The sequence below is a fragment of the Salvia hispanica genome, chromosome 3 (assembly GCF_023119035.1).
Source record: "Salvia hispanica cultivar TCC Black 2014 chromosome 3, UniMelb_Shisp_WGS_1.0, whole genome shotgun sequence".
Taxonomy (NCBI): Eukaryota; Viridiplantae; Streptophyta; class Magnoliopsida; order Lamiales; family Lamiaceae; genus Salvia; species Salvia hispanica.
Window position 1 is genome coordinate 24,423,978 of NC_062967.1, and position 25,825 is coordinate 24,449,802.

General features: G+C 33.3%; 3 protein-coding genes, 1 long non-coding RNA gene and 1 other non-coding gene across 5 annotated transcripts; 3 read left to right on the forward strand and 2 right to left on the reverse strand.

The window, feature by feature from the left end:
- Nucleotides 1-1,142: 1,142 nt before the first annotated feature.
- LOC125209652 lies at nt 1,143-3,326 on the reverse strand. Its single transcript, XM_048109239.1, has 11 exons — nt 3,224-3,326; nt 3,066-3,114; nt 2,829-2,953; nt 2,654-2,738; nt 2,417-2,516; nt 2,158-2,318; nt 1,950-2,070; nt 1,793-1,844; nt 1,602-1,699; nt 1,400-1,510; nt 1,143-1,316 (listed from the first exon to the last, which is right to left on the reverse strand). The coding sequence occupies exons 1-11, from the start codon at nt 3,324-3,326 to the stop codon at nt 1,143-1,145; spliced, it is 1,179 nt and encodes a 392-aa protein (XP_047965196.1).
- Nucleotides 3,327-3,655: 329 nt separating this feature from the next.
- LOC125210892 lies at nt 3,656-5,796 on the forward strand. Its single transcript, XR_007174421.1, has 3 exons — nt 3,656-3,727; nt 3,849-3,901; nt 5,598-5,796. It is a non-coding gene; the product is annotated as an uncharacterized LOC125210892 (long non-coding RNA).
- Nucleotides 5,797-18,281: 12,485 nt separating this feature from the next.
- Nucleotides 18,282-19,478, forward strand: LOC125214999 (transcription factor AS1-like). Its single transcript, XM_048116266.1, has one exon. The coding sequence runs from the start codon at nt 18,513-18,515 to the stop codon at nt 19,305-19,307; it is 795 nt and encodes a 264-aa protein (XP_047972223.1). The 5' UTR covers nt 18,282-18,512; the 3' UTR covers nt 19,308-19,478.
- A 317-nt stretch (nt 19,479-19,795) lies between these two features.
- Nucleotides 19,796-19,867, forward strand: TRNAD-GUC. Its single transcript has one exon. It is a non-coding gene; the product is annotated as a tRNA-Asp (tRNA).
- A 1,933-nt stretch (nt 19,868-21,800) lies between these two features.
- On the reverse strand, nt 21,801-23,041 carry LOC125213124 (geranylgeranyl pyrophosphate synthase, chloroplastic-like). The gene has a single exon (XM_048113491.1). It carries the CDS (start codon nt 22,951-22,953, stop codon nt 21,904-21,906), a length of 1,050 nt encoding a protein of 349 aa, XP_047969448.1. The 5' UTR covers nt 22,954-23,041; the 3' UTR covers nt 21,801-21,903.
- Between the last annotated feature and the right edge of the window lie 2,784 nt (nt 23,042-25,825).

Below are 25,825 nucleotides of genomic sequence, written 5' to 3' on the forward strand. Positions count from 1 at the left end.
GCATCATTTCAAAGGTGGATTTGAAGAGAATCACAGTTTCTTTACCAAAACCGAGCAATCAAATTCTCAAAGGTAACACAAATTTCACAACCTATGTATTTTTACTACTCAATCAATGTATGTTGCTTCAATAAGTTATCACTTATTACAAAGAATACAACATTGAATGGAAATGCATGTTTAGAAGCTGTCACTAGTCGTTTCAAACAATGGGCAAATCACATTAATGTTTGTCGAATTCAAGTAAATTTAAAAAAATTTACACTGATAGGAATGAAATCACTTAATTAGGATTCATAATGAATCATAATATATTGATATCCTTACTAATCATAATAAAGATCTTATTTGGTGTAAAACAGTTTATTTGCAATATTCAAGCCTTGAATATTGCAAGGATATAGTGATTCATAACAATGGAAAGTACAGGTTAGATTCTGAATGAATTATATAGGATTTGTGGTCATGATTTGATCTCATAACTCATTGTGTATGATTTGGACTATTTGACTATTCGACTCCTTCAGGTTAAATATTTATTCATTAGAATACATCAGGATTCCTTGCATATTTGTTCAAGCCTTGCATATGCTCTAATAACTTGTAAACAATTTGACTCCACCTATGTCATGTTCAATCCCTCAAACCTATGCTAGGGACATTGAAATACTATAGTTAAGATTCTGAATCATTTTGGACAATATTGTATGACTTATCAGCATACATCAGGATTTATAGATACTAATGAATCAATATGCATATAAACTATTTTACTCATCCAGTTCTAGAATTGCTTTTATGTTTAGTCTTCAATTATTAATACTCCTCTACTGACCTTCATGATATATTTCAATTTTAAACATTGTCAAACATTAAAATACATAATAAGGGGAAAAAAAGAACAATAACTTAAAAACTTCATTATAAAATGAAGGGATAGCTCAACATTAAAAATTCTTCAGGAAGTTCTCACCTTACTAACTTGACTACATGGAAAACATGTACAGCCCTAAAAGCATCAAAAAATTTTCAAGTTCGGTGACAATCCAAAAACAGCACAAAAAAACATAGGATTAATATTCTTTTAAGATGCAAAAAAGATAAAAGACTGCACGACATAACCACCAACTATGATTGTCCATCTAATTAGAACCAGCAATTTTCTCTTTCTTCTTCATCTGAACTTCATCAACATCATCACATCCGTCAAATTCTAAATCCAAGCATCGCTTCACAGAGCATTCAACACCCCATTCATAATTTTTCGCATTAGAAACAGTGGACAGATCAGGTGTAACAAACACTTTCTGAGAACCCTATATTAATAATGAAAGTTAATAATAAAACAGGAAAAATAATTACAAAATAATCAAAATAGCTAAAATATAAACAGATATACCTCAGCAACATCAACTCCAAAATTTAATTCAGATCCTTCAACGCAGCATTCACTGATATTCTCATTAGCAAGAGTGGACAGATCAGTTGTAACATAGGCCTTCTGAGAAACCTATAAGTAAAATGAAATCAGATAAACAACAATAAGAACTTTTTCAAAATAAAAAAAATATTGCTAATGAATAATAAGAAAATATAAATACCTCAGCAAGATCAGCTCCAAAAAGTAGATCAGATAACCTCGTATCAAATTTAAAGATCTGTTCACCCAAGTCTTTAGGAGTATACTTGTCAACTACTTCTGGGAGATTACAAACTTTGTTGACAGTAAAAGGGTAACTTCTGTAATACTCAATATGATTTTTCAGCTAAAGTTTAAACAATACATTCTGACCCACAAGACTCTCTTCAATAAGTGCAGGGATGGAATTCTTAGGAGCAACCAGCTGAAATAGAAATGAAATTAGAACTCACCATAATAGAAAAAAAAAAAAAAAAAAAAAAAAAAAAAAAAAAAAAAAGACTAAATTTCATTGATTACAAATACAAACCTGACCACCAGTTCCTAAAAAATCAGTCACATTTCTCCCTAACAATTGGCTGCCTTCCCTATCCCACAATAACAATGATGCATTGCTGGTATGATCAACAACATTCACCACAAACTTGAACCTGAATAAGACAAATTTATTGATATAAACTACTTAAGTATATTTGAGTTGGATTTATATAAATAAATTCAGAGACAAAGTATCAAACCTTTTAACGGCATAAGAATGAGTTTTTGTACATCCAGAACAGTTAAACTTATTATCCACTTCTCTGACCTTCTTAACACAAGCCTTACACGCCAAAAAATACCATTCACCGTAATGGCACTCAACTGACTCAATTTTACCAAATACCCAACATGAACCTTCCTGTGAATCACAAAAAGAAATAAACTATTGAAATATTACACATAAAATTCAAGAAAAATAAGAACATAAAAGAGATAGATATGATACTTATTCAATACCTCTAGGCAAGACAAATCCTCAAGGGACTTCACTTGCAGATCATCATATTCACCACCAAGCCTTTGTCCTCCTTGAATGACGGAAGCTTGCTGAACAAAGCTGCCATCATCTTTTATTTTAAACAAAACAAAATAAAATTTTGATAAATTGAGTAATAAGTAAACAGAAATGAGTAATAAGTAATAAATAATATAACAAACAGTAGACTTGAAAATCCAGTAAATAAAAATGACTACCTCATCCTAAAATCTTTAACTTCTTTAACATCAGCATTGATCACAACCTTAGAAGCTTGAAAATGTGTAGAAATGCGAATTTCTCCTAAAAAATATAAACACTGAAAGATTAACACAGATAATGACAAATAAAAGTAAAAATTTATACAGTAACAAACCATCAAAGAATGTTAACCTCTAAACAGATTGCGCTTGCAAAACTGAATAATCACAATTGGAATTGTTCCTTCACTCTTTTTCAGCTGATCCAAGTATAAGTCAACATTTGAATCCCATATTGTACAGAATAGTTTGTTGTGGCTGTTAACAAAGATACACAATTAGTTTAAGAAAAGTAGATTATAAGATGTGATTGCCAAAATAGTTATGAACTTATTTCTCATAAGATATTTCAATCTCAGTCAATCTATACTTAGATTGAGAGATAACTCTACCAGGTCCGGTTATCACACCAATGACATCTAAAAAGAATACATTAAGATTGACAGAAAATAGCTTCAATACGTACAGTACAATATGTAGTAGATTGAATAAGTACACTAAAGTAAATGTCAATAACAAATATCATACCAAAGAATGATGAATCATCAACATTTTCATATTGTGATATTTCAGGAAAGGGCTTGAAGTCAAACATTACTCTCAGAAACCTAAGATCATTAACCTCAATCATCTCTGTCTTGACATTCATGAGCAATCTAAACTGGTGATTTGATGCTTTGTTTCTGAGAGTATTAGGTCTGACAAAGAAACTTTTAATACAAAATATCCCTCCTTCCCTGAGTTGATTTCCAAAGTTCTGGACTAAATTGTTTGGAAATGTAGCTTGAATTCTGGTACCCAGAAAATCAATACAAAAACATATTTTATAAAGAATAACATTGGTTGTTAATTGTAGTTCAAATAATAGATAGTGTTAGTTTGCATAATCTCCTGAGATTATATACCTTGGAGTCATGAAACATACATTCTAAGCTTTTGTCATTCTTATCTTCAGGTAGACCTTGATAAACCCGAACACACCTCACTTTGATTGTGGAGTTGGTAATTGCCTTGCTGAGATTGTTAACACAGGTAATGAATGGAGCCATTATTTTAGAAGTACTCCTGTAAAAAAGCTAAAAAGTTAGTTCAATAACAGAGATATACTCATACAAACTCTATTATTTAAATCTCTTAACTCACTGATCTGCAGGTATCTATCAATAATACAGCAGTGAAGTCCTAAACTTAAAGTTACAAAGAAAGGTAATGAGACCCTCTATTCATTATGTAAACCATTTAGTAATATTTCCTGCCAAAAGACATTTATGTCCTTTTATGTCCAGAAACATTTTCAATTTGAGACTGATTTCACCTTTTTTTTAAAGCTAATAAGGTGTGAAAGAAGGCCAATTGAAGTGACAAAAGGATGGTAAATCACAATTCACAAAAGACAGATGGTCAAACAAATGTTCAACAATAGGGAAAAGCAATAAAATGAGGTTAGAACTCTTTCAGTAGATATAATACAACATATGACCACAGAATGATAGAGATTATAACATTTGAATGAATTGAATGAATTAACAGTTAAAAGATTATAAAAATGAATGTCCATTTAAAACCAGAAACAATGAATGTATAAAAAGAGTTTATGTAAAAAGATTAAACTATGAATGGACAGAACTTGAGATTTGCAGTGCTTGAAATCTTTGAGAGCTACCTAAAGAGAGCTCAGGAAGTGAATGGAATGGCTTGATTCAGGAAATTCAGGAAATGATAGAAAATGTGTAATTGAAGAATGAACAGGAAATGGTATTTATAGAGATATATTAGGCAGCACTGCAGTGTAAAAAAGAACACTATTTCCAAAGAAGACATAATGATGAGAAAAACCCTTCACATGAAAAAATAAAAAAAATACTCCCTCCGTCCCAATTTTATAGTCACATTTTGCCATAAAAGTCTGTCCCACATTTATAGTCACATTTAAAATTTTTCATATTTAGACATAAAATTTTACTCCATTATTCACTAAAATTACACCCAAATACCATTATTAACCAAAAAATAAACCAAAACAAAAATTAAAAACCCAAAAGTCAATAAGGGACCCACCTTCAACCAACTCACTTCATTTATTATACACTCCATCATCTCACTTCATTTATTACACATTCCACCATTTCACTCATCTATCTCACTTTATTTATTACACACTCCACCATCTCATTCATCTATCGCACTTCATTTATTACACACTCCACCATCTCACTTCATTAATTACACACTCCACCAATTCCTTAAAACCCGTGCCATAACTAAATGTGACTATAAATCTTTGACGGAGGGAGTAACAAATATCCATTTCATATTGTGTCAGAAACTATTTAGATATTACCTATCAACCGTTTGAACAATAATGTGGTTTGGATTTTAATCTTCAGAGAAGGAAATATTTATAGAGAGAACAAATCGAGGCATGGACTACCTAGAAATATCTGCCACTTCCCAAGAAAACAGAATGATGAGAATGACCTCTACTCAACTAAATTTTGTAATTTATATGATAATAAAAATAATTCAGGAATATCAAATATGTAATACTAATCTATTTTCTTATATGGTATGTTTAATCTACTCTTGAACTCAGGAATATCAGATAGTAAATACTATCTGTTTTCTTTTTAATCAAATTTTCATCTACTTGAACTCAAGAATATCAGATATGTAATACTATCTATTCTCTTTTGAATCAAATTTTCATCTAATCACTTATTAAATTCAAATAATCACTGCAAAACGTTTTTGAACAATTCAGGAAACAGCTGCTCTTAAATGAATAATAAGGAAACATTAAAACCTAATTGCATTTGAATGTTCAATAAATGGGCCCAATCAGCACCAAATTAAATAGCTTATTTTGGGATTTTTTACTATTTAACAATAGCATTTATCGCAGGAATACAAATAGGGTTATATAAAACCCTAATAAACAGGAGCCGCCTCTACTATAGCAGAAAAAGGAGAGAGAGAAACCTTACTGTATAAAGGTGATTACAACATAATCATTTTATAGACCTGCAGAGGACTGATTCAAGCATGAGAGCTATTAGAGTCTACAACAGAATCTGCCATCATGGGAAGTAAAGAGATAAAAGACAGACAAAAGGTATGTCATATATTCAATTTATTATGTCTACAAAATACGGAGGAGGAGGAGGAGGAGTGATTAGATGAAAATTTGATTAAAAAGAAAATAGATTAGTATTACATATGTATTACATATTTGATATTCCTGAATTTAAGAGTGATTAAACAGATCATATAAATATAACTTTATGGGGTTTTAATGCAGATCTAATGACTTCAGATATCTCTTACTTAATAATTCAATTATAGATACATAGAGCATAAATGGTCTGAAATTCCTTTTTTTTTTTTTGTCAAATTTCATCATATAATTTAGTTATTATGAAAATTTCATAAATGTTGTTATATTTTGATTAATATTTTTCCAGTTGATTTTAGAACTTATCATAAATCATTTTTGAATGAATTAGATAGATACAGATAGCCAACCTATATAGAATAAATAGAAAATAATGGCACATTGAATGGCCTCTCTGACTGACAAATTTAATGACACATGGTCCAGCCGCCTTCTCCTAGGATAAAGAGAGTGTTTCTGTAGAATGATTATAGAAGGGCACACATTGATGATGATGCACATTAGTAATATAATATTTTGTGTACCTTATAGGAACCAAGGACTAAAGCAGAATCAAAATAGCTGAAAAGGTAAGAAACTTTCAAACTATATGATTTCAATTGAATTTCTATTTGGTTTAAGACATGATAAGTAGAGAACTAACATATACACATTGAATTCCATCAAAGTCAACTTCTTTTATTATGTTTTCTCAATACAGTCTTACTTTATTTGAAGTAAAGCTCTACTTGGTTTAAAATCAGGTTAGTATAGAACTACCAAATACACATTAATTCCATCAAATTATACTTGAATTGTACTGTTTTCTCAATACAGTCTAATTTGAGTTATATTCATTTATGAATTTAATAATAGTTAGGGAAGTGAATACTAATTATATTATTAAGCAAATGATATATATTTTATTTTAAATGTTAGCATTAGTAACATCATTCCATAACTCCTGAATGTTTGCTTATATTTTAACTAATGATGTATTTAATTTTTTAAGTATGGATTGCAAAGATGTCTAAAGGAGCATGGAATGGCTTGAAAGAATGAAATAAATACATAATGTAATAGTAGTAAATGGAGTAGTAAATATTGTAATAGAATAGTATATAGAAAGTAGGCCTTCATGATGGCAGATATAGGCCTGCCTCTACACAACTTTCCACAAAATGGCCGAAAATACTACAATCAAGCTACATTTAACAGGATTTATGATATTAACACAAAATTGATTAAAAATACATAAAAATACAGTTGTTATAATGCCCAGTTTCCCGCCAAGAAGGGCAAAACTGGCATTTAAAAAAGTTACCCAAAAACTCTCACTTTATATATTGATAGATTCTATGGGACAATAGAAGCAAGGTGAAAGTCGCATTTGTATGTTTCGATAGTGAAGTATTGGTTCTTTAGTTACATCCTCGCCACCTTCTAACTTTGAGGAATTTTTTTACGTATCTATCCCAATAGAAAAAGAAAAAGTAGCACCACTCCTTAATCTATGAACCGAGTCTCCAAATAAAGTAGTACTATTTCTCAACCTCCAAATTTGGTTCAAAATTTTGAAAGATTACTTTGTTTTTAAGCCAATATATGACCCATGAAATCACATAGAACAGGCATGTTCACATCTTCTTATCAAATTTGTGTAAATGCGTGTTCATTCAGGTGAGAAAGCATGCGATCGATGTTTAAGAAAGCTAAATGCAAGATTCTATCAATTACAATAAAAATACCACAAACTTCGGAAGAACTTACAGCCGAAAATAATATAATTGACTGTTCCTAGCTTCTTTTTACAAAAGACGTAAAAATCATATGCAATTATGAGTAATCTTAATCTAAAGTATCTAATTAAACCAATATCTTTAAAGTATCTGTGAATCTTAAATTGCAATCACCAAGTTTGAGCGGGAGGTGTAATAGTTTCCTCTAGCTCTCGATGTTATGCATTTCCTTTAACTTTGACTACATAAGCTTAAATTTAGCCCATTTAATATATTTGGGCCCAGTGTCAAGTTGAATAAATTAAAAAATCTGATATGGGCTTAGAGTAAATTATCTGAATTTGCAACACTTATTTTAAGCTACTAATTATGAGTCAAATTTTAGAGTACCTATTTTTATAAGTTAGAGTAGAGTAGGACTGTAAATGAATCAACAAATTTTAATTTTATGTATATTTTTAATATGTAATATGCTTTGCACAAGTAATGTTTTGTATCTAAATTATTATGACATTATATAATTAATTAATTTGACCGGTTTTTTAAAAATAAAAATACCAAAAGAACATAATAATAATGCATAATATGAAATTCTCAGTGTTTAAACGTAAGAATTCACAAGGACAGTAGTTTAATTAAAATTTACTATTGCCAATTAATTCCATCTTCCACCACAAGTGACACTGGCACTTTGTCACTGGATATCCGAATTGGAATTAATGTTCGATTTGATTCAGTTAGTATTAATTAAGTACAAATTCACAATCATAACTTTTCGACGTGATTCAATTCGGTTACTAGTTAGTGAAAAGAGACTAACATATATCCTTAAATAATGCTTCTCTCATACCAATGTTTTTTGTTTAATTCTCTCACAAATGTGTCTGGTAATTTTTGTTTCTTCAGTCCAAATTGAGTGCTAATTTTCAACTTCTCAATACTTTTAAATTTAGAAACTTTGCGCAGCAATTAATGCAGTTATGGGCAAGGCGAGTGATGGTTCAATCTTCAACGATCCAGTTTCCTTAGCTGCCTTTGAAAGAATTTAATGCCATCTTGTTTAGTTTCGTTTTTATTTAAACGCATTTGTTGCTTATGTTCTCTTTTTGGATGAAACAGTAAAATTTGTCTAGTTTTCATTCTCTGTTTGTTCATAACTTCCACCTTTTTCCTCACCAAATCTCGTGACAGCGCTCTTACAAATATGCATCTATATAAATTCAGCCAATTTTATATATAGACTATTTTACCCTCAATGAAATTGTTTAAAAAAATCATTACTCCTGAATAGGAAAGTTAGTAACTATAACAAGAAAAATAGATAAATATTTATTAAATTCAAATTAGTAGCAAATGACACTGTTCAATGCTGAAAAGAGGATATGATATTATTGTGTATATGTATTATAAGGAGGTCCCAAAATTCTGGGAAAAGTGAGGATATAGATTTACGTACTACATTCCTTGTTACTAGTTCAGTTGGACGTGGTCATTATATAATTCTACTTATCAGAGAATTATTGATTGAAAACATCAACTAATATGGCCACTTTAGTATGTCTACCAAGGGATACTAATGAGCCATTGTTAGTCAAAATCTTGCAATGAAAAAAAACCCAATACCATGAAGAAAGCTGAATTTACCTCACGCCAAGGAAGAAAAAAAAACTGAATTTACCTCATACTCCTAAGCAAACTGACTTGATACAAAACCTCAATTTACCTCATGAATATATCACTGCATGCTTGTATTTAATTATACACTTGTCCATCGAAAAAATAAATTAAATTTTCACAATGTAGTGCCATTTTATCGGTCACACATAGATTATTAAAGATGGTCTTCGAATGTATGTACAAGATTAGTGTTAAGTAAAAGTTATTTTAATTCGCACTCTTCATTTATAGAAAGCTGAATGTGTCTTAGACTAGTCCAATCACATCTCTATGGTATAAAAAAGGTCACTATATATATGGACCATATGTCATAAAAAATCCTGGGCCACAATCACTAGTTTAAGAATGGAGTAAATAAATGAACTACGTAAGTTTTTATTGAATCAATGATTTCATATCTTGTAAGAGCACCATTGCGGATGTTCCGTCTTAGAGGGCCTCCCGCGTTAGGGGGCTGAACCTTTATTTGCGGGATACGCGCCAAGGCCACTTGACGCTCCCTGGTCGAGTGGTGACGCCCCACTCACCCTCTATGAGCGAGCGTCGTTTTGACAGTATAGAATTTTGATTTTTTATTTACTCTACTTGTCCAATAAAATTAAGGAGACTTTCATTTTTTGTCCGTCCCATAAAATATCACATTTTCATTTATTGAAATTTTTCTCAAACCCATTACCCATATATACATTAATTTATTTAGAACTTATGCCACTAGGGCGTACCATTAAACACTAATAATAATGTGGGTTTTACTATCCACTAACACTATTTTAATTACCATTTTGCTCATCTCACTTACTTTACCAAATATGTAATTCTCGTGCCGTAAAAATGTTATTATTTTTTTTGCACGGAGTGAGTTTATTTTTGAATTTGGAATAAAAAATAAAGTTTTGGATTTGTAATGTAACTTTTAGGATTTTTAATAAATTTTTATTAATTGCATTTTTAAATTATAGAAATGAAATAGTAAGATATATTAATAGTGAAAGGAATGGATAGTAAGGATGAATGGTCATGGTTGCATGTTACATGATTTATCTCTAATTATAGTGTGTGGATTATAGTCATGTTACATGATTTATCTCTAATTATAGTGTGTGGATTATACATTCTTTGTCTTAGAATAGGAGTCTTATTACACCAGTTTTAAGAAATACTCCCTCCATCCAATAATAGCAGTCTCATTTCTAAAGGGCGCGGATTTTAAGAAAGTGTTGGAGTGTATAATAAATGGTGTGTGATAGTGGAATTTGGGGCTCACAAAATGTATATTTAGATTTTATTTCTGCTTTTAAATCCAAATTTTGAGAATTAAATGAAACAACTCAAGCTAAATTTGCTCACATATCTAGAGAATTAAATGAAACAATTCAAGGTAATTGCTCAAATACAAATTAATCTGGATGATTAAACGCAAACACACAGCGAAATCCAGACTCCAAATCTGTTGTGAATCGAAATCAAAAGAAATCAACACACACGGTGAAATTCACACTCCAATTCAAAATCTGCTGTGAATCAAAATCAAAAGAAAAAACGGATGAATCGAAACAACAATGTACTAAAATCGGAGAACAAAAAGAGCTGAGAGACCATAAGAACAAAAATTCAAGAACAAACTTTGCAAAATTAAAAGCAAGCAGCGCCCTATTCGTGATTTTCACTACCCTCATTCTAGAAACACAATTAGTCTGCAAAAAGAACTCCACATTAAACCACCACCGCACATCCTACTTGCAGTCAAACTCCAACCTTCACACTGCCGCGGTCAGAACCGTTGGGATCGACCCCTGCACAGCGGAGGTGGCCGGCGATTAGGGGCTATGGTTCCCGAGAGTGGAAGGAGGTGGAGCGGCGGTTTGGAGGCCTTTTGTCAGATATGGCGGCGGCGGTGAATTAGGGTTTCGAACGGGTCGAGTGCGAGAGAGAGAGTGATAGAGTGAGAGTTTAAGTTAGATGGGTGGGGTGGGGGTGATTTTTTTATGGCACATATGTAAATAAGTGAGAACGGGGAGGATAATTAGACTACCCAAATAAAGTAATTACACATCATCATGTTGTTCTATTGTTTCTTTTTATTGTGATGCAATAGGAACAACAGCCTTAGGTGCAACAACATGTGGAAGAACTTTATCGTGGACTTCATGAACATCCACCTTTCACCACTCCCACTAGTTTTCACCATTTTCAATGAACCTCACATTTCCCGTTTAAAATATTATCGTACTATGGTTAGAACAATAAAGTGTATACCTCTTTGATTTTTCCGAATAGCCAATAAAAAATTCAATGACAATTCTTAAATCAAAATCTTTTCATGTGGACTATATATAATATTACTTATGCTCGACAACACCAAATACGAATATGCCTCAAGCTAGGTTTCCTTACCGTCCACGGTTCTAAAGGAGGTTTAGGAACTGTCATACTAGGAACCTAATTAAGCATATACATCGTAGTCTTTAAAGCATAAATCCACAATGAAAAGGGTAAAGTACAACAACTTAACATACTTCTAACCATTTTCATTAATATATGATTCCACATTTCTATTACACCATCCTGTAGTGGAGTATTAAGCATTGCATACCGTGCACAAATGTCTCTACTTCGAGAAACTTTACAAATGGACATGGATATTATCTATAAAATTTCCATAAAAACTCAACATCTTTATTCAACCTCACAATTTTAATTTTTTCTATCTAACTGTCATTCCACCATGTCAATGAATACCTTTAGGACATTCAATGACTTGGATCTTTCATACAGTAGACATTTATTCCATAAAGTGAGTAACCGTCGATAAAGATGATAAAGTATTTCTCACTAACCCAAGAAGGAGTATCAAAAGGACCGAGTATATCAGTATGTATTAACTTAATAAGCTGAGTGCTTCTCGTGGCTGATTTCTTTATAATGCGTTTAGTTTGCTTCTCTTTAATGCAATCTATACACATATTTAGGACAATAAATTCCAATTTTGAGGAATACTTTCATACTTTACCAACCTCATAATACTTTCTTTGGAAATAGGACCTTATCTTTAATGCCATAAGAACACCAAACTTTTACTTGACGAACAACGCTTAACGCCTCGACTTTAAATATTAATTAAGGATTCAGAAAACTTTGCATCAAGATTTTATCTATTAAGTGAATCAAATATTGTACCATTACCATAATAGTAATCATTTCGGTACGATGCGGATATACCATATCCAATCTTTATATTTAAAACTTAAGTTATTCAATCCACTTACAGAAACAATATTTATAGCACACTCAGGCACATAGAGATAACCGTTAAGATCTATATGACATTCGATGTCTAAGATCAATCTGTAAGTCCTAATGCCTTCGTTCCATGCATTTATCATGTTTCTTATGAACAATTATTGTTCAAATACTTTTGTAGATTGAATCGAACTGAATCCATGTTTAACATGAGACATATGAATTATAGCACCAAAACTGACCACTAAGTATTATTAGGTTCTTCGATAAGATTTAATTTAAAGTAAACAAAACCGGTATGTTCAACTTTCTTATCGAATCAAGCCTTCCTTTTAGGACAATCTTTTCTAAAGTGTTATATTTGCTTGCAAATGAAACACTTATTTTCCTTATGGATAAGCTTTTCCAGACCTTTCAGAAAATATTTATCCTTCCTTTTGTCCTACCTACTTAGTATTCCTTTACTGATGCCAACACCTCCGGGACCTATGAGATTCACAACTTGATAATTTATCATCTTTAATCTCTCTTCCTTTTAAACCAATATAGCCTTTAATTCTTTAAATGTCCCATTTATCTTTAGTGTTGTTATAATTCACCTGGAACTGGATAAATTCAACATGTAGGGAGTTTATGATAAATTTTGGCCGACAATTGCTCATGAATTTCCATTCTCAAGGTCGTTAACTTTACTGTCTGTCAAGTTAGACATGTTTGTCACATGATAGTGAATCGGTTGAGACCAGTCAAACTTCTTTGTAGTAACCCCATTCATTATGCTTCTACATTTGACTTATCAGACATACCCGATCGTGAACGCTCTTTAATTTTCTTAATGAATTCCCTTACTTTTTATGTCATGGGCAAAGATGACCTCAAATTTTCTGCCATCGTCATTTTCATAAGGCTCAACCTATTTGATCACTCCCGAATCTCAAAAATCTCACATCGAGATTTTCAGTTACAGAGTGACATCTATAATGGTTGAGGACTCCTCTTCCGTTAGTATGACTTGGTTCAATATCTTTACACCCAGCGTGAGCCGGATCTATTCGAACCATTATCCATAATTTTGCCCATTAATTTAATGACATAGTCAGTATATGCATACAAATTTTATAAAGCTGCAACATTTATACATGCTTAACTATACGTGCTTGAGTTCTTTAATATAGATTCATAAACAGTAATAAAACTTTAAATAACATGCATTCAAGTAACCTTTGGGTAATACTTAAGCACATGTACTTTCAGCGATGCTAAATATATACTTTAACAATTAATCAAACTAAACATAGTATCAAATAAGCATGTTGCCTTTGGGTGTACATACTAAATGACACATGAATAAATGATTAATCCACTTCGTATTTATTATCTATATACAATGATCCACCTTTGGGTGATCTCCCAGTATATAGATAATAAAATAATTGATCAATCAAACTCTTATGTCATTTATAGCATCTCTATAATCATGATCAATTAATTAACATTCATTATTTTCAATAAATAAATGCAATATAACAAGACCACTTTGGTGATAAACATGTTATATATTATTTAAATATTGAAATCTTTAATAGTTACAATATCCTTATATTGTTTTAACATTTCATAAAACAATTACCCGACACACAAGCGGAAGCATATTAACCAAAATCGAAAAATCCAAGACCATTCAAATTTCGATTTTGAAACCACATAAATGGTGAATTAACCAAATCTAGATTGGCTCTGATACCAATTGTAAGCCATATCTCAACTTTAATGATTTCGATAATGAAATCTAATTCTAGATTTTAATTAATTCAACCATAACATTTATACTATAAGTGGAGATAAAATCACCAACCTCCATCCATGCTTTCTTCATTTGATGTAGAGGTTGAAATACATCAATTGATGTTCGTCCTATCTTTGACTGGATCCTCCATAATTGATGTTATCCCCTCTTTGACCTCAAGCCTTTACTGATTCTTTTGATGGATAAAGAATCGAGAAATTTAATGTATTATAAAATATGTGTATATGTACATCTGCCGAGAGCATGAAGAATATGCTTATCTATACATTTGCATGCATACTTCCTTTTATAGACTCAACCGTCTATTCACGAAATAAGGTGACGATCCATTTATAACTACATAATTAACCGACTTCTTAATCAAAAGTCATATTGATTAGTAATTTGCTGCATTTATTTTTTAATGGAAGTTAAGTTATAACTTCCTATCAAATGCAACTGCCACCTTTTCTTTAGTACACCTCGATAACTTGCATGCATAAATATATACACATAAATCCTTTATAATTTAATATACACATACATTACTTATGCCATAATGCATATTATTACGTATGCGCACACACACATATGTATATATAAATATAATCACATAATAATTAGGGATAAGAGAGGAGGGTTATCAATACACCCGATTCTAATTCTTTAATCGAAACCGATCCATCACGGTATCGTCTTTAATATTAGAATCATTTAATATTTTAAATGAACTTAATCCTTAATATTAAACCAATAGATACATAGATCACGTAAGAATATAAATATTTTTCCACGAAAAAGTGAACGGGACTCTTGTTCGTGAATGGAGGGAGTATCATTTTAGCATAGGCGGAGGGAGTAATTCTTACGGTGGAAGGGAGAGCGTGCTACAATAAGAGCACTAAAATTTTCACCGTTACACGGGATGGGGAAAAGAGGAGTAAGAAAAAGTAAAGTGAGTTGAGGTGTGGTGTGGAAAAGGGATGTTGACATTCCGATGCTATGATTTGTGAAAAGGGGAAAGGGGATGGTAGTGGTAGGGCACTGATTACTACAAAATGTAGTAGTCGTGTTTTCATTAAAGAAAGATTGAGAAGCGCGCATGAGATTCCAAGTGAGATGGGCACGCATCACAAAGAGAGGCACTGTAGAGGGAGAGAGGTCCCCGCCCCGGCCCCACCAACGGACCAGACACTGAGTGTTGGTGGAGCAGCCACAACAGATCCGAGAAATGCGGTGCTCCAGGCGCCACTCCTCCCCCTTTCCCACGCGCTTCCCTAAACAATAGGGCAGGTGGTTCGGTCATCGGTTAGTCGGTTAACCGATGACCGAACCGTTTATCACATTTCTCGGTTAACCGATAACCGAAAAATTCGGTTATCGGTTCGGTTCGGTTCGGTTCCAATCGGTTAGAACCGATTGGAACCGATTAGAACCGAATTACATATTTAATATTTATTTTTATTAAGTATATTCTAAATAGGTTTTTTTTATTTTTTAAATTTCTAATACAAAGCACCTACATAATTTTTTCTACAAATTTAAATACCAAAAACTCAATGCAGCGAAAATGGTGGTGGCTAGGATGGGAATTTTTCGTATGCAGATTGATACCTATGAACTGCATATATATATTTTTTTAATAATTCGATTCCGGTTCGGTTAACCGGAACCGAACCGACCCTATTCGGTTAGGAACCGAACCGAACCGAGGCCAATTCGGTTTCGGTTTCGGTGCTTCAATCTCGGTTACTTTTGTGCTCGGTTAACCGGGTTGTCGGTTCGGTTCTAACCGAACCGACCGAATTACCTGCCCTACTAAACAACGTCACTCTCGATCTCACCCTTTCTTTTCTTTATTTTCAAATTGAGTTTCACAAATTTTTTATTAATATACTATTCCCTATTCCCTCCGTTCCCCATCAATTCTCCATTTAGTTCGGACGTAAATTTAAAAAAATGTAATGGAAAGTGAGTTAAAAAAGTTAGTGAAATATGTGTCCTATTTTTCTTTATTGATTTTAAAATAAAATGTGAGTAAAATAAGCTAGTGAGATGTGAGACCTACTTACCGATTATGGTAAAAGTGAAAGTGAACAATTAATAAAGGACGAATAAAATGTCAAAAGTGGACAATTAATGGGGAAGTGAGGGAGTACTGGTATATGAAATTAATACTCCCTCCAACAAGATAAACAGATAAACAGGTCACATTTCTTTTCGACACGTCAAACTATTAGTCGGCCATTTTCCTTTTTAACAATAAAATCTTTCTCTTAATTTATTATACACATATTTTATTTTTTTTAATTCTATCTCTCATATTTTATTCTTACTATTTTAACTTTTTTATATTAATTCCTTAAATTCCGTGTTGCGCGGATGGAGTATAAATCACAACCTTATCATATGAGTCTTCTTATCATCTCGATAGGGGAGACAATAATTTTGTATTGTGTTCGTTATAGATTTATGTCGTATTCGTCTAATATGATATGCTACGTGCCGCAATTATATTTGTACATATTTAATAGTACTACTATTTTCGTCTTAAATAAATCATTTAAATTTGGTATTTTAATCTCTATTTTATCCTCTTTTCTTTTTTCTATTTAGATTACCTTTTTCTGTTTAGTCACTTGGATTTGAAACAATGCTTATTGAGTTCGGCTTTTTATTAAAGAGATCCGTTAAATTCAATAATTTCAAATTTAGTCGAGTTGGATTCAAATAATCCACTAATAAATACACTCTTGGTTTCGCGTTGGTAGGATCGTTTATTTTTGGTACGCGATTTAAGAAAAAATGTGTTAAGTGCGTTATATAAAGAAAAAATAAAGAAAAAATGTGTTAAGTGAGTTATATAAAGGAAAAATAAAGTACGTAGCAAATGAAAAAAGTTGAGAGATGAAGAGATAGTAAAATAAGTGATAATAAATGTGTTGACTTTTACTAAAAAGATAAATGACTTCATTACTAGAGAACGTACTAAAATGACAAAATGACTCTACTAATATGAAATAAAGTGTAATTTTATTTCTATATCTTAAAATTTTGAGTAAAGGCCAAATGTGGTCCCTAACATATGACCATTTTATCAATTTGGTCCTTAACATTATCATTTTGATTATTTGATCCCTCACATATAAACTCGGACCCGAATCAATCCTCACTTAACAGAACCGTCAAAAAATAGACGGTGATTGCAATTTGACTATATTAAATTACTAATGGTAATTAATTATACCTAATTATAATTCTTAATTCCTATTAAATTACAAATTATTAATTTCATTTTGCAACTGATACTATCTTTTTTCCAATTTTGCTAATAGAAAAAGAATTATAATTAGGTATAACTAATTACCATTAGTAATTTAATATAGTCAAATTGCGGTCATCGTCTATTTTTTGACGGTTCTGTTAAGTGAGGACCGATTCGGATCCGAGTTTATTTGTGAAGGACCAAATAATCAAAAAGATAATGTTAAGGACCAAATTGATAAAACGGTCATATGTTAGGAACCAGATTTGATCGTTACTCTAAAATTTTTTAAGGAGAGTTACAAGGCTAGTGTGAATAATTTGGCTAGCTGGATCTAATAGTAATATCTAAGTGATTGTGTTGGATTTTATTATTATGTATCAAATTCTAAATTTTTAATCTTAAGTAATTTTTAAATCAAGTTTTAATAGTGTTAGCATATTCTAATCGTTTTATAAGTTTCATTGCATTTAATCAGGTCATCTTATTATAGCTATGCCAGGTTTGTTCTTATCGTATCCTACCGTGTGAAGACGAAAATTATTGGTATAGCTAACAGATGATATCATGCTTGGGCTATTTTCGAGTTTGAAAAAAGCATGCCGGTATTGAGTTAGAATGGCAATTTGTTAATAGACTGAATTGGAAGTTGTCCTTATTGAGTTAGTCGAAAATAGGTTGAAACTCACATAATTAGTGATCCCATATTAAACACAAATTAAAGTGGAAAAGGGGACAAGAACAATAATGAATGGATTTGGGCAGGGAGAAAAAAGGAGAGGAAATCGCAAAAGATGTATAGTGAGTTGAGTAGTAGAGTAGACAGCTAATGGTGGACAGTATGGTGTGGTGTCATTTCCAGCATCAGTCCAAAGAAGCACCTACTCCTATACCCCCTATATGTATATAACCCATTTTTGTTAGACTTGGACCCAAACCCACCAAACAGTAAAAATGCGATGAAGGAGCGTCAGCGGTGGCAGCCGGAAGAAGACGCCCTCCTCCGCGCCTACGTGAAGCAGTACGGCCCCCGCGAATGGAACCTGATCAACCAGCGCCTCCCCTCCGCCCTCCACCGCGACCCTAAGTCCTGCCTGGAGCGCTGGAAGAATTACCTCAAGCCGGGCATCAAGAAGGGCTCCCTCACCCCCGACGAGCAGTCCCTCCTCATCTCCCTCCAGGCCAAATACGGCAACAAGTGGAAGAAGATCGCCGCCGAGCTCCCCGGCCGCACCGCCAAGCGCCTCGGCAAGTGGTGGGAGGTCTTCAAAGAGAAGCAGCTCAAGCACCACTCCTCCTCATCCCCTTCCCACGGCGGTAATTACGACCACATTTTAGACACATTCGCCGAGAAATACGTCCAGCCCAAACCCGCCGCCGTGATTCCGCCGTCGCCGCCGACATCGGAGATGGGGGTGCTGATCCGGGAGCTGGAGGAGGGGAGGGAGGTGTGGGCGAGGCAGAGGAAGGAGGCGGCGTGGAGGCTTAGGCGGCTGGAGCAGCAGCTGGAGGCGGAGAAGGAGCGGAGGGGGAGGGAGAAGGCGGAGGAGGTGGAGGCGAAGATAAGGAGGCTGAGGGAGGAAGAGGCGGCGTATGTTAGCAGGATGGAAGGGGAGTACAGGGAGCGGTTGGGGGCGGTGCAGAGGGAGGAAGACGCCAAAGAGGCTAAGTTAATGGAGGCTTGGTGCAGCGTTCACGTGCGGCTGTTGGCTCAGATTGGGTCCCACCGTGGCGGTGCTTTCCTTTCCCAATAATGGAGTTAAACCTTTTTACCCATATATATATATAGCTTCTTATTTTCTCTCTCTCTCTCTCTACAAACTTTGTCATCCAATATGCTCAGATTAATGATCTGAATCCTCATACATGGAGTATATATCGTCTCTCTCTTACTAACAATAATGAAGATGCATTTGTTATGATCAGCACTTTGTATTTTTTACACTCTTGCATAAGGAGTAGATCATACCATAATCAAAGCACTACCAAAATACTCCGTATAAATTTATCTTCGTCTTTGGAAACACACACACGGTTTGGTTTGTGATGAATGATTTTTGTATTTATGAAATGCTACTAATGAATTCACAATTGATACTTACTGTAACGTTGTACACCGTATTTAATCTGTGTTGATTTCAAATTAAATTTAATCCAGTAGTAGACTGTATCGATGTCGAAGAGTGGGTCTGTATATGTAGTGCTATAATAATAATTAATCGTATCCAAAAACTAACACGAAGTCGTTGTAGTATAGTGGTAAGTATTCCCGCCTGTCACGCGGGTGACCCCGGTTCGATCCCCGGCAACGGCGTTCAGTTTTTTTTTTTAAATTTTATTTAATTGAGAATGAAGCATTGGACTTGGGCCTATGTTTTGCTATTTAATTTCTGGCGGCTGCTATTTTATTTTTAGTATATTTTCTCAAGGAAAGATAAAGTAAGTAGTGGGTTTGTCACAGGACTGAAAGCGAGACGATGAATATAACAGAACTATTTATGGTATAGGGCCCATATTCTTAACCAGCATACCATGGGCGTGTCATGAAGATTGAATCCATCCGCCGTCTACCCATTCAGACAGAAACTCGGCTACTTTCAATGTTTTTTTCTTTAATTTCGATTACTCCACATTGTAGTATTGCAATTATAAATGTATATTGCAGTTTTCGTGGGGATATTTTGCCGAGGGTCACGTGTTCATTTTAATATTGACAAGCCTCTGCCTCTGTAAGTTTGGTAAGATATATTCAACTTCTAATCATTGAGAAAGTGACACGTATATATATAACGGTCCATATTAAAATTTTGAGTTTTAGGGCATGCGTATACTTGAATGTCCATCCCATTAAAGATGATTCACTTTTGTTTTTAGTTTGTCTCAACAAAGATGTCTTATTGCCAAAAATAGAATCTCTATTTTATTCTCTCTTTTACTTGACTCTTTTTACTTAATACATAAAATAAAACAGTATAAAATCTCGTATAGCACAAAGAAAGAGTCATCTTCCTTAAGAAAGAGGGAATATGTTACAAGGAGCACCACAATTCATATAAACAAAATTTTCTAGGAATCTAGTCTCATCCCTTAATATATGGCTTCCAAGTTTCACATGGAGTATCTTATTATTGGGCTTTATTAATGAAAAAAACTGTATATATTGATTGGTAAGATAATTTGAGACTCAAACCTCATTGTTAAATTCAAGACTAAAGGTCATTTGAGGTCCTAAACATGTGCTGATGTTATGATTTTGGTACAGAACATTATCTTTAGAATTATTGTATCCTGAACAAATGAAAACGGTCCGAATTTAGTCCATTTTGGACGAAACCTTTAAAAATTAACTGTCAGCGCCAATTAAATCATAAAATCGTCATATGTTTAGGACTAGAAATGACCTATAGTCCAAATTCAAATATACTTCTTCCATTCCTTAATAACTGAAACACTTCTTTTTGGCACAGAGTATTACTAATTTATATTTTTAGAGTGAACTATCCTAATAGTCTTTGATCTTGTCCAAAAATACTGTATAGTTTAGCCACGGAAGAAGCCACCATTGTGCCAATAGGATTTAACATCACTTTGGTGGATGTCTTCATCATACTTTCTTTACAAGTCCTCTCCTATTATTGTTCATGAATGCCCCTAGATACCCTATTTGTAAGATTATAAGATATGTTTAGTTGGGACGGTGCAAGACTCTTTTAAATTGTTCGATTTTTACAAGATGGTCACACTACGATATTGAGTCCTTCCTAAGTGTTCTTTGATCATTCACCAGTTATTCACCAGTTGTTTGTGAAATACTAACTCATTATAAACATGACTTTGATCAAATGCAAGTATTTTGAGATTAAAAGTACAATTTGTTTGAAATTTATAATAAGAGGTGTAGGTTCATAGATGAGCGAAAGTGACATGATGAGCTAAGAAGTAGTGAGACGGCTTACAGCCAACCTAAAAAAACATTAGGTTCTGCTTACCTAATATTGCATCGGAAAACAGTCCCAAAACGTTTCTCCTAGATAACACTACTACTTTCCTTATCTAGGTTACATTTGAAATTGAAGGTTTAATTCCAATTCCGCGTGTCCAATTCCGTAAAATCGAACAAAATCTAAAAATTTCACGATTTTAGAAGAGTTATTTGTCCCAATTGGTTCAATAGCAATACGCAAGCAAGTCTTACCATGCCACTGTTGGCCCGAACACAACATAATCAATTTGAAACAAAACACGTGTGCGCGCCAAAGTATGCCTGATTTTCAATTACTTTTGAAAAACTGATAGATATAACAAGAGAAATAATTAAATGATTATGGATTGTTGATGAAATGTAGAGGATCAATTATCCCTATAAGCAATATAATTGGCAAGAGCAATCAATGGAGCCGCCTTGTGTGGATGAAAGTGAGACAGCTGCTCCTGCGCCTCCCGATTCAATTCCTCCGCCAATTCCCTTGATTTGTCGATACCCAGCAGCTTCGGGTACGTCGTCTTATCCGCCACCAAATCCTTCCCCGCCGTCTTCCCCAACTCCGCCGACGATTTCGTCACATCCAAGATGTCATCCACCACCTGAAACAGCAGCCCAATACACTTGGCAAACTTCCTCAGCTTCCCAACCTCCTCCTCATCCCCTCCCCCCAAAATCGCCCCCAAAACCACCGACCCCTCCAGCAGCGCCGCCGTCTTGTGGTGGTGGATGAACTCCAGATGCTCCAGCCCCACCTCCGCCATCCCCTCCGAGCAGATGTCCACCACCTGCCCCGCCACGAGCCCCTCCGCCCCGATCGCCCTCGCCAGCTCCCCCAACACCCTCACCACCTTCTCTGGCGACGCCCCGCGCGTCGCCAGAGCCACGTGCTCGAAGGCGAAGGAGAGGAGCGCGTCGCCGGCGAGGACGGCGGTCTCCTCGCCGAAGACGCGGTGGTTGGTGGGCTTGCCGCGGCGGAGGGCGTCGTTGTCCATGCAGGGGAGGTCGTCGTGCATCAGGGACATGGTGTGGATCATCTCCACCGCGCAGGCCGCCGGGAGGGCCGTGGGCTCGTCGCCGCCGAAGAGCTCGCAGGCGGCGATGCAGAGCATGGGGCGCACGCGCTTCCCGCCGGCGAGGAGGGAGTAGCGCATGGACTCGTGGATCTTTAAAGGCTCCTTCATCTCCACCGCCGCGGCCAGAGCTCGGTTCACGGAGTCGGCCTTCTCGAGCGTGTATCGATTGAAATCGAACGGCGGAGAGATCGGATTCTGGTCTTGTTTGGCCAAAATTGATGAAATCGGATGACCGGATCTTGATTGCCGTTGCCGGCCGGCGCCAAGAGAGATTAATGTTGTGAGAGAATTACTAATAAGAAGGCTCATTTTATTGTAATTAACACAAATATACACAAACATGCGATTATATATATACACTATAGTAGAGAGACTTCTATACTATAATAATGCATTTGTTTGGGTATTAATTAAAGTGACGGTAGGCCAAATGTTTGGACCAACGACAGCTTCTTCCATTTTCATTTTGATTGGGTTTATTATTAAAGTGGCGACAGATCTGAAGTGTATAACATGTGGTGTATAGTTTGATTGATGAAAAGTTTATTAATTATGATGTTTCAATTTTGTACAAGAGAATTTTTAAGTGTGTAACACGTGGTTTATTCATAAGATAATTCAGTTTTGTATAAGAGACTGTTCAGGTGCATAACGCGTGGTCATTATTATTATTATTATTATTATTATTATTATTATTCTTATTATTATTATTATTATTATTATTATTATTTTGTTGTTGTTTCTGACTTTCTGCTCTTGGAAATAATTTTTAATATTTGATTAGCTTAGATTTAGGAAATTGTTGACTGTAAATATGAGTGATAAAAAATTAGTGAAATGTCAAATTTTATTTATAAAAAATAGTAATAAAACTGAAATAAAACATTTAATGATAGTCGTGTAAAAAATAGAAATATGGGACATATATTTAAATCCAAGCAATTTTATTTTACTAAAGAGTCTGTTTAACGCTAGATGTAAATATATAGTAAGATATATAGATACTTAATTTCCTCTTAAACGTCAAAGTTTTTTTTTATAAAAACCTATACGTCAAGTTTTCGTGTAGCTATATTGTTTTATAAAATAATTCCGTAGTATATTTTGATCAATTATTGGTTTTATTTTGGATCTTAGACCATCTCTTACACTAAAACCTACAATGAGATAAGTAATTAACTCTAATAGTACTCTAAAATCCATCTCATTTTTAGTTTTTGAGTGAAAAATACCTATTTTCAGGTTTATACTAAACCAAAATCAAAAACTTTTTTCAAATTTTATGAGTAATAAAAAAATATAATATAGAGAATATTCTTTTAAGTTTGAGTTTAGCGTAAATAATTGAAGTAAAATCATATTTGATGTGACATTTACACTAAAATGGTTTGAGCTTAATGTAAATGGTTGGAGATGTTCTTATATGCTGGAGCATTGACTTTCATAATAATGATTCGAACGTTTGGGTTTTTGTCATATTGGAACTTATCAACAACTAATTACAATTACAGAATTACATTATCGCTATTTAAAAATAAAAAAAATTGTTCAACATCATAATTGTATTGCCAAAAAATAGGGAATATCTTAATTGCAAAAAATGAAAGATAAGGTTTTTACTAGTAGTAATGTTTTAAAATCATATGAAAATTATAAATTTGAATAAACAAATATGTCCAATCTAAATCCAAGAAATCTGAATCTAATTTATAAATTATCAGAGTTTGAAACATGGGGACAAATCGAATTTTGGTTTGTGATTTAATAGTCAATTAGTACTCCGTAACTTTAAAAAATTACGATACTTCTATGTTTAAGGGTATTAGTTGAATCAACCAACATGAAGTATAATTTATTAGCCCACTTCACAGAATTTTAATTAATGGCTAATGTGTACAATCCATATAATCCATAGCATCTTATTAATCAACGAAATATTTATATCTTAGTTTAAACAGATACTACAGTATAAACTTCAATAGATATGCAGGTTCAATAAATCTTAGAGGGAACATCTTTTTTTCCACGAACTTTGCCAAAGTGTCATTTTAGGTCCGTGAACTTTGAAAATATCATTTGAGGTCCATCAATTATGGATTAATATTATTTGAAGTACTTTTTTACTATTTCCAAGTTTTTCTGAACGAAAATACCCTCAATACCTAAAGAGTATATTTTTTTAATAAACTTATCATGTACTCATTATTTTTATAAATATTTTTACAATATATTTTTGACGAATTTTCTAAATATAATTAGACCTTTAATATTTTCACTTAATTTTGTGACATGCAAGTGAAAATTGCTTCTTCAATTTTTTATTATTAAAGAAAATTCTTTAATAATAAAAAATTGAATAAGGATCTTTTCTTGCATGTCACAAAATTAAGTGATAATATTGAAGGTCAAATTATATTTAGAAAATTCATCAAAAATATATAGTAAAGATATTTATAAAAAAAGTATGAGTATATGATAAGTTTATTAAAAATATATACCCTTAAAGATATTAAGGGTATTTTCATCTAGAAATACTTGGAAATAGTAAAAAAGTACTTCAATTGATATTAACATATAGTTGGCAGACCTCAAATGATATTTTCAAAGTTCACGGACCTAAAATGATACTTTTGCAAAATTCGTAGACTAAAAAAGATGTTCCTTCTAAATCTTAAATAACACGGTCTGGTTGAAAATCACCGAAAATTGAATAGATTTGAGTACTTAATTGAATTTATAACTCAATTATGAGTATTCCATTGACATAAATGCCACATGTTCAATTACGTGACATAATTAAAGGACAATTATTAACTCTATAACATTAAGGAGCCAAATTTGACTAAATGAAAATGGTAGGGCTGCGATTGAGGCATTGAGCAATACAATACCCACCCCTGTTCCAAAAATGTGTGTTAAATTTACCATTTTTATTCGTTCCATAGAATAAGAATGTGTCTACTTGTCTCTCTTTTATATTTTTACTTTATTTTTTCAACTTATTTAAAACAATATTGGTACTCCCTCCGTTTCTTCATAGTTGAGCCATTTTATCATTTCGAAAAATTTCTTCATAGTTGAGTCATTTCCTTGTATGGTAACTTTTTCCTCTTTTCTTACTTTATTCTCTCTTACTTTATTCTCTCTACTTTATTCATTTTATACTTTATTCTCTCTACCTTTTCCTCCCTCTTACTTTTTTATCTATTTATTT